The 14,480-nt window shown below is 39.8% G+C and overlaps 1 protein-coding gene across 1 annotated transcript; it reads right to left on the bottom strand.

The window, feature by feature from the left end:
• Positions 1 to 548: 548 nt before the first annotated feature.
• Positions 549 to 11,687, bottom strand: LOC124660939 (eukaryotic peptide chain release factor GTP-binding subunit ERF3A-like). Its single transcript, XM_047198790.1, has 17 exons — positions 11,462 to 11,687; positions 11,244 to 11,294; positions 10,818 to 10,901; positions 9,289 to 9,400; positions 8,308 to 8,353; positions 7,950 to 8,021; positions 7,269 to 7,331; positions 7,034 to 7,188; positions 6,831 to 6,895; positions 6,318 to 6,468; positions 4,595 to 4,700; positions 4,363 to 4,498; positions 3,392 to 3,456; positions 2,797 to 2,982; positions 2,650 to 2,722; positions 1,123 to 1,206; positions 549 to 825 (listed from the first exon to the last, which is right to left on the bottom strand). Exons 1-16 carry the CDS (start codon positions 11,655 to 11,657, stop codon positions 1,139 to 1,141), a joined length of 1,629 nt encoding a protein of 542 aa, XP_047054746.1. The 5' UTR covers positions 11,658 to 11,687; the 3' UTR covers positions 549 to 825; positions 1,123 to 1,138.
• Between the last annotated feature and the right edge of the window lie 2,793 nt (positions 11,688 to 14,480).

The raw sequence follows: 14,480 nt of genomic DNA, 5'->3' as shown, positions 1-14,480 counted from the left end.
CCTCTACAGACCACTACCAGGCAACACAGGTTCATTTTTAACCGTCGATTTCATCCCATCAGACGGTTGTTAGTTGTTGGATTCGTCCCTGCTAGTATATAATATGGAGATGTATATGTAAAAAAAAATTATCAACATTTTTTGACACTTCGAAATATATTTTTGTGGTAGACGAAGCATATGCACGGGAGCCGAACTGAATTTCCACAAAAGTATTACTCTTCCTATTTCAGACTAGACTAATTTATTGAAATAGTTATAACTAATCTAGCTAACCTTAACTACGAAGCAGGGTGGAAGAAAGTTATAACTAATGTAGCCAATTTTAACTCCGAAGGCTTTGCATCCCCGTCCACTCATGAGAGACATGCGTCAATGTCCTGAAAGATGTGATTTAATCCGCTTATCAACAACACGACGCCAACTATGCAGACTCTCACCTGCCAAGTTGATGTACCGCTGAGACGCTTTCTAATCTTCTTTCTTTGCACAAGACATAGATCAAGAATACAAGATAATGCTTTAGTTGACATAAACAGGCAAGCGCCAGACAATTCTTCCACCAAAGATTTACATTCCCTTCAAACCTGAAGTACATCACTGCAATACAATCTACACTGTTCATACCCTCCAAACAATAATCAAAATTTGCGTAATGGTAGTAAACAAGTAAACTTCTAATGCATTAGTTATGGAGGCCAAGGTGCATGGAGTATGGTTGTACAGCCTCAACATTTAAGCAAACTGGCTTAAAATATGCAATCCAGCTTCTTGATCACACCTGGTGGAAGAATGTGCCTCGTTGCAAAGAAATTTGCTGTTCCCCTGGCACCAAATATAGCAGTGTAAATACAACAAGATATTGATGAAACAGACAAGACCAACCTGTACTATTTGAGTATGTACCCAAACCATCCATTGGTTTGGCTACAAATTTCCAGTATTAAAATCCATGTGTTGGCTAAAATAAGGTATTGTAAACAGTCAAATTTCGAAGTACATGTTGCAACGTTGAAGTGGAAAAGTACAGGTATAACCAGTGTAATTTTCAAGATAATTATTAATCTCAAGCTACAAAGTATTAGAAAACTGAGCCACACAAAATAGTTCTCTTGTACCTACCCTCTGGAAAATTGGCTTAAGCTTTGAATGTTGTGCTCCCAGCTGGTGGAACAGCAACAACTTTTCCTACGGCAATTGTTTTACCTGCGGCCAATTAAACATGTAAGGTGCTTGGCAGAGTCCGAGAAACATAAAGAACAAGTCAAAGAGGGAAAACAGTAACATCATTATATTCAACCAAATTACTTGCACTTTCAAAAGATAAGTATAGAACACCTGCTACAGCTTTTGCTAAGGTGAATCTGACAAAAGAAACATAGCCTTTGATGACTGCTTGCGCATTTTGCATCTCAACTTTAGCAAGTCAACCTATAGTTTGACATTCCATTATGGTTAAAATATGTGGCTGGGAATCTATCCGCATTTGTGTTATCTTACAGTTACGTACTTTATCATAGAATAACAAAACTTCTAACAAAGGAAATTGTAATTAGATAAAAAAAATTGAATGAAATAAGAAAACGTTTTGTCAGGCGTTATGTAACATTGCTATTTAATACACCACACGTGTTTGTTTCGAGGGCACTATCATATCCATGATATCAGATAACAGGTCAGTAGAAGGCCCATTGCACTACCATCCAGGCCCAGTTGGAAATGCCGAAAAACTCATCACGGAAGAAGCGGTATCAGATATTCCTGGTCAGTTCTAGGTTAGAAACACAGCATCAGTCTTCTGTCCATCTGGGACGGTGACTTTCATGGGCGTCACCATGTCATGCAAATGCCTATCCTATTGAACTCATGGACATAGCATTTCATACAAAAGTGAATCGTCTCCTGTGCGTGTGACCATCTACCACTCTCGAGATGGTATACTACCTTTTGCACATTAAAATTTGGAGGAATAAGGATGCAAGCAAACGAGAAATTCGAGTATGCATCAGCAATCAAGTCATCCAAGAGAAAAGCATGGAAGCGAAGGAAAAAAAAGCTCCTTCATTCAAGTGTGGATCATCGAGGCAGCTAAAGAGAAGCCGCCCCCAGCCAGACACTCTGGGCTATGAAGCTCCGGATAGTCCGAACCTGGGTATCCCAACGAGCTTAATGAAAACAGGCAAAGGGCCCAAGTAACCTCTTTGAGGCCCATGAGTTAGTGGCTTTAGGTGTAGGGCTATAAATACACTTCCCCCTCTCCTCTTGGATTGTGAGAATCGACGGAGCGAGTGTGTTGAATTCGGTTTCAACTACATGTTGATTTGAGTCAGATTCCCAAAGGATTTGGGTTGTGTTTTTGAGTTTACTTCGTTATTAATCATTAAATCCGTGAAGATCAGGAGCCCCTATCGTATCAACTTCATACCTTCCATTGTCAAGATTAGTTTTTAAGAAATTACATGGTTATATAATAATGTGCTGCTCCTACATCTTGAAACTTTTGGGTTCTGAAACCTCTAGATAGAGGTAACACCCTAAGGGGAGGAAGCACTCTGGATATTTCCACTTTATTACATGCACAATACATAACTTAAACCATCTGTATTCAGCACAAGATAAAATAAGACAACTAAATAAGTGTGTACTTGCCTTCTGTCCGGAGTGTAAATCTTCCAAGCTGAGGAGAGTCAGAGAAGTTCTCGATACAAATCAAGTTACTGACCTGATGCAGAACCACGATGATTAGAAAATATAAAATGCTTACATTTTGACACAGGTATGGTTTTATGGGATAACCTGTACACGGCAAACAACAACAGCTCCGTTCTTCACAAAAAGTGGTTTCCTCTTTGGCTTTTTCTTCTTCGGGTCACTTTCTTTCTTCCTCTTCAGATCAATTTCCTCTATGAGATCTACAATCTCACACTCCTCGACTACAGAATGGATATGCAGCACTGCCTTGTAGCCAGCAGTGAAGATTGCCTATTGCAGCAAGAACATAGTATAAAATCTCACACTCCTCGACTACGTATATACATATAGACACTAGAAGACTAAATGGCAACATTCTTTATAACTTTTCAAACCATTCATATAATGGAAAAGGGGAACATACAGTAATATCATGAAGTAAGATCATATAAAATTGAAGGTTTTAACAGCAGTATGGTATGCTTTGTATGATTCTAACCTAAACTTTGTTTGATCACTGACGGCACTAAAAACCAAAGACCTCCAAGCCAATCAGAAACGAACAGCCAACCTCTAGGAAGCAGCATGGATCACAGATATTGAACACAGCAAACTAAACATTGCCAAGTAAAAGAGCAAAACACAATCTTTATCTTGTAACCTCATATTGACTAGTATGACGTGCTGAAGCGGAACTTACATTGTCAAGCAACTCTAGTATCTGCAGTTGAGCATTAAATTCAGTTACAGCACCAACAGGATTTCCTGCAAGAACTAGAATTAAGTATTGACAACCATGCAATATCCCACAGGTCAGTTAACAAAAAAGCTCAAGTGCTCCGAAGGGCAAAATTAAGTCATGTTTATGGAAAGAGTCGTGCTAACAAAATACCTAGTCAGGAGTAACTAATTATTGTAACAGGATAGGCATTGGCACTGTGCAAAACAGTAACAGGAGAATATACAAGACTCCCAAGGAACATGAAATGGATACATGGATAATATAAATATAGGGCACACTTCATTTGTCTGGCATTTCGATGATTTGTCGACAAATTAAGATTGGCGCATCCAAGAGTTCTGCAACTGTAGTTTACCACATTTTGGTGAATCATACTAATACATTTGGGTTGACTATTGTGTAATTGGGAATCCCACATTATGTATTTTCTCAGTCAATTTAGAAAAGGAATTTAATCTGTGTTCCAGAACACATGAAACGAAAGGTGAAAGGACAAAAGTTCTATAACATACTCCATCTATATTAATTTGATTTACATAGCGAGTGCTGTATTTTTTTATTCTTTTTCTCACAGCAAAAATATGAACAAGAACGCAAAGAACAGAGAACTGGGCCTATAGGGAATACATTCTTCTGTTTCAATGGGAGACACGTGAAGTATATGTATCACAGATGGAAAGATGCATGAAGTAGCAGGGTTCAGGAGTTCGAGAAAGCTCTCTTGCAACTTGAGATATGGTAGACATGCATCTAATGAGATTTTCCACTGCCTGATAATACCAAACCAAGAGTCCCCATGCCAAAAAAGTGCAGCAACAGAAACTAGTAATTATCAAACAACATAAAGACAAGGCAGACTTCATCCAAGGGAAAGCATCAAGACAATCTTGCCAATCTGCTTGAAAGTTCAAAAAAAAAATACAACTTACCAACATTTGATAGAACAAAACCAGCAGCAATGTCCTCTTCTTCAATTCCTGACAATTTGACACGGACGTTCTCACCAGGTGCAGCACTTCTAACCTTGTCTTCATCACAGTACAGACTAATGACTTTCACGTTTGCCTTTAGTAAAAGAGCAAGCGAATAAAGATCAGATACCCCAACTCTTGAAGAACATTTAAGAGATGCTTGCCATCAAAATAAAACATCCACAGATACCTTATTTGGCATAACCACCAGATTATCACCCTCTGAGATAGTCCCAGACTCAATTTTTCCCATTACAACAGTGCCCATATCTTTATATTTATCCATGATCGGCATCCTGCATATGTACACCTTGGTTGTTAACATTATTCAACATAATTATCAAGCAAAATATGCAATGCTAGCACAAAGGGAATACAGTCAGTTAATATGACAATAAGATTATGGAAAAGTCCCATGCAATAAGGATTCTTCATGCACCAATAAATGGATTTACTTCATAAATTTAGATCACCTTATGACGAGGGACAGTAGCGAAAATAAAACAGAAGTAAAATCCAGTACTAGCTTCTACACACTTCTACTATATTATAGGTAATTTGGTCCTTTAGTCATATGTGTTGTAGTAGTTTTCTAGAGTGTTGTAGTGTGAGTTGTAACCATGTTGTTTGTGTTTGCTTTCCTAGTTTAAAGTAGTATTCTCTAGAACCTTCTAACTATAAGCAGCGCTAACTAGTGGAGGCTCATCAGGCCTATAAATAGAGGTTCTCACCTACGACCCGGACGTTTGGAACCTGGATGCGCGCGCACCCATTTACGAAAAGTTCAAAAAAATGTATTTAAAAGTTTCAAAAAAATGTGAAGTAAATTTTTGCATGTATATATTATGTTGATACTTACTCGTGTGTGTTTTCACGGAAAAATACCATTGTGTGTGACCTACACAAAAATGACAAAATGCAAATTCCTATTCCTGTGAATAGTAAAATTCCTATTCACTATTCTCATTTGGACATTTTGTCATTTTTATGCAGGCCACACACAATGGTATTTTTTCGTGAAAACTCACACGAGTAAGTATCAACATAATATGTACATGCAAAATTTTACTTTACATTTTTTTGAAACTTTTAAATAGCATTTTTTTGAACTTTTCGTAAATGGGTGCGCGCGCACCCAGGTTCCATTCACCATTTCCGTTCTCACCTATAGCTATGGAACAGACTATGTACCCTTTACTTATCAATAAAAGAACTTTGTGTTCTTGTTTTAGATCTTGGATTAGATCTTGTGTGTTCAAGAGTTTTGGACTGAACTCGTGACAGCACCCGCACCTAGAGCGATATTTAGCGCAGCACACTGAAGTGGTTCCTTCAACGTTTGTCTTGTCCATATTGTAGCAGCAAGGTGGAGTTGTTCCTCCACAACCTTGTGCTGCCTCAGACCCAACATTCAATTATCAGTTACCAGCTCAGGGCTGGTATAGTAGTTAACCCAGTCTTTCATGTACAAGTTATATCATTATAGTGCTGATATACTTTACCCAGCTGTTACACTATTGACACATTGTTAGTTATCATTGTAGCGCTGATGTAGTTATCCAGTTGTTCAAGTAACAATTAGTAGGCTCTACTAGCTTGACAGAACCAAGGAAAAAGCTTGTTGTGAAATGCAGTGCTTCACATTCACTCAGGCAGTGAGCTGTTTGCATACAGCCTACATAGCACATGGTAGCACTAGTAGTCAAAACACTGCAGCGGCTGCTGGACCATGCAGCGCCCCTTAGCTTTTGGGATGTAAGGGCGTGGTCTCGTATTCCATGGGTTATATAAATGGTCTTGGCTCACGAACCAACGCTGCAGGAAGCCATCTAGCAGCACGCAGGTCATTCGGACGGAAGGACAGGTATAGACAGTTCGTAAGTTATATTTCCCGATAAGCGGTGCAGTCATACCTTACTGGACCTTTGGGATCTCGTAAAGGAACTTCGATGCAGTCCATAATTTCAAATAGACATGGGCCATTCCACCATTTACAGATACTTTTATCCATTCGGGTCTTCATATTAGCTCCCAGAAGACCAGATATTGGCAAAAATTGGACATCTGTAAAAGATGCAAGAAAATAGTAGGTTAAACATTTGCCGCACATCATGACATTTTCGTTAATGCAATAATGCTGATCGGTACAAAATACATTTGATGTTTCAATTTGGAAGTAACTATCTAAATTGAAGATAAAGTGTGTTTTAGGCATCAAATTTCAGTAATCAGACAAAAAAAGCACTCCCTCCGATCCATATTACTTGCCACTAAAATGGATATATCTATAATTAAAATATGTCTAGATACATCTATATTAGTGTCGAGTAATATGAATCGGAGGGAGTAACAAAATTCATTTGACATACAGCCTCTACTATAGAAATGTTCCAAACTTGAACGGACCACCATCACCGATCGATTACCTTTCTTAACATTGTACCCTGATGATTTAAGGAAAGGAGTCATTTTGCCTTCTATTTCATCATATCTGAAAATAAAAAGAATAATCTCATCACCCAACCTATATACCTGGCAAACACCAAAAGGAACATATACCTGGCATGATCTCTTTTCCATAACTATTTGAAATATTAATACTCAGAATATTTGTTACCAACAATTATACCTTTCTTTAGACCATCCAACAGTAGGGTCGTCCATCTTATTTATGACCACAATCAACTTAGAAACACCTAAAGTTTTTGCCAGCAGCACATGTTCACGAGTCTGTCCTCCTCTTTCATACCCAGTTTCAAATTCACCTTTTCGAGCAGATATCACCTGATGAGAGCAAAAAATGCCAGTTATCTCAAGCTCGAATCACAGCAAATAAGTCTCTAATCTAGTGTCAACTTGCTTACCAAAACACCAATATCAGCTTGAGATGCACCACTTATCATGTTTGGAACATAACTTTTGTGGCCCTATATCGGCAATAAATTTGAGTTCAGCAAATATATAAACAAGAAACATACAGGAAAACATCAAAGTGATAGATAAACAATCACTGACAATTAGAAGTAACTATTACAGCATGAGAGCTGCATGTATTGCGCTAGGGTGTGCATAATGAACTGATATACGCAAAATAGTAAACCAACAACCTCCCTGAATTCTTACACAGCCCACCTAAAAACATGAAAATGCAGAAACGTAGACAGGAACATTGTTTCTGTAATGATGCAGAGAGCAATAACACATGCAGTTGAATGACAAGAATCCACATAGAATAATTCCATAGGAGTACGAACTAACGTGTAATCGATTTCAACTGATTCAAGAAAGGAAAAAACTCATCATAGTGGATTTTTCCATACGCTAGAAACGTAGATCAAAATGAGTGAACTGTACATTTTCAATTACGAAGTTTTGCTACAAATACATTATATAACACAAGATTGTCCTGTATCCAGGTTAATTGTTCCATGAAGCAACACAAAGATAAACTCATAGTTTAATGAACTCAAAGTAATAAGCTATGAGCCAACTTACCATAATACATGCAAACAAGTAGCTCGTATGAAAAGAGAAAAAAAAGTTACCGGTGCATCTAAAATAGTGAATCTTGTAGTTTCAGTCTCAAAGTGAGCTCTCCCAACTTCAACAGTCTTCCCCTGAAGTAGATTAAAAATAGCACACATGTACACAATCATGGCAAGTAAAGAAAGCTGAACTCGGGCGCAATTTAGAGCACATGCTATCCACAAAAAACACAAATTTAAATAAACTCCAAATGGAAGTATTTAACATGCTTAGGCTGAGCTAACTGGAAAAACTGCAAAAGGTATCCTGATGGAAATTTTCAACAGAGGTCTTTGTGGACTAAACATAATGCAGCCACCAGCAGCCTTTTTTAAAGCAATCTATAAGGATGGGTGCAACAATTTCACGGAAATATACCTTGGCCCGTTCTTCCTCATTTGTGTCCATAATGTACGCCATGTACCTGTGAAACAAAGACAGTTGAGACCTCAGCCTCATGCAACAGAGGGCCTGCAAATGCCCAGTGTAAACCAAGACTTATTTTTCTTTAAGTTGCTTGAAATTATTTAAGTTAGTAACTGCACCAAATGCACCAAAGTATAATCAAACTATGTACCAAAAGGTTCCCAACATGCCGTAAGGAGAAACTTACAACTTCGAACCGCAAAGCATAAAGAGAAAATTAAATTGGACAAATCATGTACTAACAATAACACTGAAATTTTCATGCTTCGAAGTGGCATTTTCCTGACAGAGACAATGGATTAATTGGCATTACCAGAAACAAGTTACTGGGTATTAGCATTATGGTTAATTAATGCATAACAGCATAAGCTTATTTTCAATCATATAACTTCAGTTCTCATTTTTCACAAGGTTCTGCTCAAGAAAGAACTTAACCAAGTGACATACACTGATACACAACATTCTCTACTACAAAAATAAGCTGATACTTGCCTTCTTTAGTTGATGTGAATGAAATCAAATGTAAGAAACAAGCAAGGAAATTCCCCCTCCGACCCATATTACTTGATGTTAAAGTGGATGTATCTACAACTAAAATGTGTCTAGATACATCTATATTAGCATCAAGACTTACCCCACAATTTGCACAACTAGGCAAGATCTTGAGTTGTTTTGATCAAATATAGTGGCAAAGGGGAAATGATAGTCAGCTGGTGGAACTAAACAGATAATATCCTGAATATCTTTTTTTGAAATGATAGGGTGAGTACAATTCTCAGATTTTCTAAGAAGTCACCTTAGTAACAAAAATGAAGTGGTAAAAAATCATCTTTGGTGAGCTGTGCATTATGTGATTAAACGGAATAAGCATATGGACCGTGCAGCACAAACAATACCACAGAACTATGATACATCATTAAAGCAAGACCTTACCAGCTCTCACGGCTTTTATCCTTTGCTTCTTTTTCATATTTTTGGATGGTTCGGTCATCTACTTGACCGCTTAAGAACAATATCTGACCACCAGCAGTTGACTTCCCAGCATCTGGAACCACAGAAAAATTAGACGAGATAGGCAAGGACATTCAAACTACAGAAAAAATCTGCGTTAAGGAGGGTGTTTGCAAGTCAATACAATAGTAGGTTAGTAACAGATGACTGAAGGAACATAAAAGTGATTTAACACTTTCCTGTAGTCCTCTACAAGGAGAAAATACATTAAAGAGAAGAATGGGAGACCATATCAAACATATGCATGTCAATAGTAGGTTAGTAACAAGGTCAACATAAATTTGCTTCATGAGATCTTTAATCCTTAAGGAGTTGTGGAGCCAATTTAAACATTTGATGGAGATTAATGATGTGGCACGAGCTTTTGGGGTAAGTTGCAAGGTCAGCATATCCACAGAAGTTTTGAAGAAAAAATCCCCACTAGACCTTAGGAAACTGATGCAGGGTGAAGAGTATAACAAGGCAAACAGGACCAGCATGACCAGACCAAGTAACTATTGCTATCCCCAGGGAAGGCAAACACAAATGGAGGTTACCCTTGTGGCAGAGCCATCTTCTCTGAACTGTCAACCGATGCGGTACAAATGTATCATCCATAGTTTGGATCATGGCAGGTACCATGGTTCAAGTTACGACGGCATGAAGCTTCTGTTATCCGGTGTATTCTCCCCGCCCCAATATGCAACTACAACGGAATCAGAACATGTACCAGCTGTTCATCATCACCTACAAATGTTGTTGTAGCTGAGCTGATCTCTCAAAAGATATGACACCAGCATTGCGCCTTATTGTCATGTAATCTTGTGGACAACAACTCTAGTAGCAGGTGCAGTGTGTGTGCAGCAGTACGATTGGCATGGAGCATTTTAACCCAGGTGGTCTATTGGTCCGCAGCGAAAATGCGCAAGAGAAGTCTAGCAATGGGGTTGACAGTAGTTCATTACAGGGTCAAGCAAGGAGTTGTCACCAGCTCATTATGGAATAAACAATAAAGAAGGAGTTGTCATGTGTAAGGTGAGTCCTGGGACTATAAGTTTAGTAGATATTTCTGTTCAATTCGGCGTCCAGTAATTGTTCAGTAAGGGAGTTGGTCAAAACTAGAGTTCAGAGACAAAAATGAGCTAAAGAAAGTCAAGCCAGAATCTAGGATTTTGATTTGTACCGGAAGATATGTTTTGATTCAATATTCTAGATAAGGTGTAGCATCCTAAGATGCCCTGAGACGTTATTGCTCAGGCAAGAAATCTCTCCTGTATTTGTTATCCTCAACCCTCGCGTTCTCTCATCAAACTACATGTCTATACCTCTACTCTAGAAACCCTAGTTTTCTTCAAGCCATGACATCTGGCCTTCCTCTTACCGGCAGATATCCTGTTGGGGACCAAAGGTTCACAATACCCTCTTTACATTCCTGCTAGATAAAAGGATGGCAAAATTAAAGGAACACTTACCGACATGGCCAATAAACACAACATTCAAGTGCCGCTTTCTATTCCGCTCCTCTGCTTCCGTTTGACCACTGTCCTGTGGGGCATCTGAACAACATAAAAGATTATTTTAGACAAGGTACAAAAGGATTTATAGATGCAATAACAAATATCCATTTACTGCAGTCACACAGAAGGTGCACTCAACAAAAAACTATCATGCCTAAAACTAATGCCTAAGGTGGTCCAGCTGAAGGTAACGATATTTTCCATCGACAGCATGTTTCAATTCTTTGCTTTCCCTCAAAGCAAGTCGATGACATCAACTGTGAAGGCCTATTCCACTCGAACTGAGACTAAAATTAGAGCAAAGAGTACTAAAGAAAACATGAGCACAAACTAGTCACGCGTAAGCTAGCTGAAAACCGAAACCATAGCTTCCATACATACCACTTGGCTGCAGCTCCAGTGACTGGAGATTTGATTCGATTTCCTTGATATCTGAGAGTAGAAGATTACGAATTAGAACTGCATCCAAGTTAAACAGAGGTGTGCAATCTGTGATGGCAGTAGCCCGTAGATCCGCACCGAGCGAGCTCAGATCCAACGTTGGGAACCAGCAACTACACAGCGGCGCAGAAGAAAATCGGAACAGGGCCCGGATATACCTTCGGCAGGAGGAGCTAGCGGTGCCTCTTCTGGGGCTTCAACGGCGGCGGCCGCGGCTGCCGGGGGATGAGAGTGGGACCCCGCTGGCGACTCCTCGAAGTCATCGCGCGCAGCCCAGTCGTCCGCTGCGGCATCCGCATCGGCGGCGTTGGCGTGGGAGGGGATCGGCGGCGCCATCTCGCCGTCGTGCTCCATCTCTGACGAACAAGCGGAGGCGGTTGGTTTTTTTTTTTTCCTAACGTGCCTTCCTTTTTGCCGGTTTAGGGTTTTTGCGGAGGGGATCCCGGGACCTGCCGATGGAGAAGCCAATCCAGCGCGAGGCGGCGGAGATCCAGTGCAGGCAAAGCATAGCTTGCCTTGACCCCTTGTATCCACCGTCCAATTCAATCCAACGGACAGCAGCGATCCAACACCAAAACGACTTGCCTTCTTCCTCCGCGTGCAGCCAAACCGCTGATGCAGGGAAAGGAGGGCAGCCGCACCGGTGATGTCTCCCGAATGTATCACATCAATTCTATTATTTTTCAATAAAAAAAGTTAGCGAACCTACGAAAAACTGAAGACATTGATTAGTACTAGTACAAATGCCCGTGCGTTGCCACGGGTCTTCCAGTTTTATTTCTCAATGCACATATATAATTCACTTTCTCGAAATGCATGATTTATTTTTAGAATTGGTGAATCTATTTCAAAAATAGAATATTTTTGTAAAATAATAAACATTTTTTTGAATGTCCGTGAACAATTGTTGGACAACATGAACATTTTTTTTCTAATGCACGATTTACTTTTGTTACGAGCGAGCAGCTTTTAGCACGCGACCTTTTTATTTTTTATTATTTAAAAATTAGTGAAATATTAAAATTTTGACAATCACCGTGATCGGTTATTGAAAGCTAACTTTTTTAATTTATTTATTTTAGACAAACAAATAATGCATCAACTTAAACCGTGACCGGCCAAGGCGATCGCCCGGTGCGGCAGTAAATCGAGCAGGAGACCTACCGCCGCGGCAAAGCAGAGGCGGAAGGCAACCATCCCCTGCGGCCACCCTCCACCGTACCATTCATCTAACTCCCCGCCTGCGTTGTTACCCTCTTTGACGGCGGGGTCCACGCTTGATGAATCTATGTACGCAGTTTTGTCCCTGTCTTGGTTTTTATGCCCGCAATTTTTGTTATTTAAACCTCCGCTGGATCGCATCTATAGTTCGTTCGTTCACATACTGGAGTCCAACGCCGTCGATGTCGAGACATCTCAACAACCCCCAGAGGCAAAAGAGGAGGGAGAGGAGGTAGAAGAGGTGGAGGTGGAGTAGAGAGGCCTCATCTGCATTCGGCCTTTCAATTGTGAATATCTAAAAAAAAAAAAATAACCTCACAACTGGAAAGCCTTAAAGGGAACTATGTTTCCTCTATTTCTTTATTTTAAGCATAGCATTACAGTTGAGCTATCAACTCATTACAAACTCCTTACTTAATATATGTATGAAAGGATCTAGATATAATGCAACATTGTACGAACTCCAAAATGCGTCAAGATGTAAATGATACATGTCGGATTTCCTCTCCTTCACAATTTTCTTTTCCTTTCAACCACACATTACTCTGGATTGAACTAACCCAGAAAAAAAGAATAACCAAACACAAGTTACTCTTAAATAATTTTTTGCATAAATAACCCTCCAACCAATCCTCATTTTTTTGGAGACCAATACAAACAACTTACATTATATTAGGCAAAGCAATTTGCCATCGGGTCCTTACAAAAACATAAGATCTTCCAAAGCATATTAGATCACTCTTGTGAGCCATCATTTTAACACAGAAGGTGGGGCCAGGTGGATTCCCATGCCACTGATGTTCAACCACACCCTGAATCACCAGATACACCAGGAATTGCGACGGGTTGCTCTGAATCGGCGCCTTGGTGGTTTTCTTCCACTGTGGTGCGCCGCGACCGAGTAGAGATATCATCCTCCAGCCCGTCCCTGACCAGTTACCCCATCCTCTATGATATAATCACAAGCCGCCATCTCCTTCCGGAGGAGCCGCCCACCCTCAAGCACCACCACCACCATGCCTCAGTCCGACCGCCGCCACCAATGACCGCGTTGTCTTCCTTATGCCCTCTCCGGTTTCCCCGGCCCCTCCTCTGCCTTCCTGCATCGCATGCGGAGCACCCCTTTTCTTGTTCATGTAACACAATAAAAATCAATTGAAGCAAAATGAATAATCAATATATTTTATAGGTGAAGAAGGTGCAAACAGAGTGGTACGTACTACATACACTTGTTCTCTCCCTGAAAAAATCATTATGGAGAGAGAGATTATACGCCTCCAGCTCCACATGAACAGTGCAACATCAAGAAATTCAAGCTCATCCATCAATTCTCATCCAACTCCAGCTTGTCCCCCTGATATGATGCCCTACAGGGAAGTGATAGATACATCAATATAAGCAGCAAGGAAGCAGCTTCTTAAGAATGCAGCAGAGATAACTATACGCCTCTATCATAAACATGATGTAGCATCCTTCATTCTCTTAATTTTCCGTAAGCTGGTTTTGGGTCGAATGAGAAGTGACTGGGCTAAAAGTAACTTGGTGTACTAAAAGTAGGACTAAAACTTGTTATCATCCTGTCACGCTCCCTGTTTGTAATGGCATGGGACATCAGAATTGCAGTTAACTAAGAGCTTTTTTATACAACATGTTCATGTATCCTGCTTGGATCTTGTAACAAGTCATCATTATCACATTAGTCATGCTTATAGAGTGGTTATACTTACTAAGCAGAAGAGCACAATTTTCGATTTAAAAAACAGAAATGAATCTCAATTACAGGAATTATCACATTAGTCATGTACTACTGTCTTGAATTCAATGATATGACGTTTGAGGTTGCAAAGCTTGTACCTTCATGCTTGCCTCATCTTATCATTCTAGAGTGATGGCTATTTCTCCAGGAACATAACAGCGGTGCCATTTTTTTAGCATTCAATAGCTCCAGTAGGTCGA

This window comes from Lolium rigidum, chromosome 6 (genome assembly GCF_022539505.1).
Source record: "Lolium rigidum isolate FL_2022 chromosome 6, APGP_CSIRO_Lrig_0.1, whole genome shotgun sequence".
NCBI lineage: Eukaryota > Viridiplantae > Streptophyta > Magnoliopsida > Poales > Poaceae > Lolium > Lolium rigidum.
Note: the sequence above shows the minus strand (reverse complement) of the source record. Positions and strands in the feature narration are given on the sequence as shown.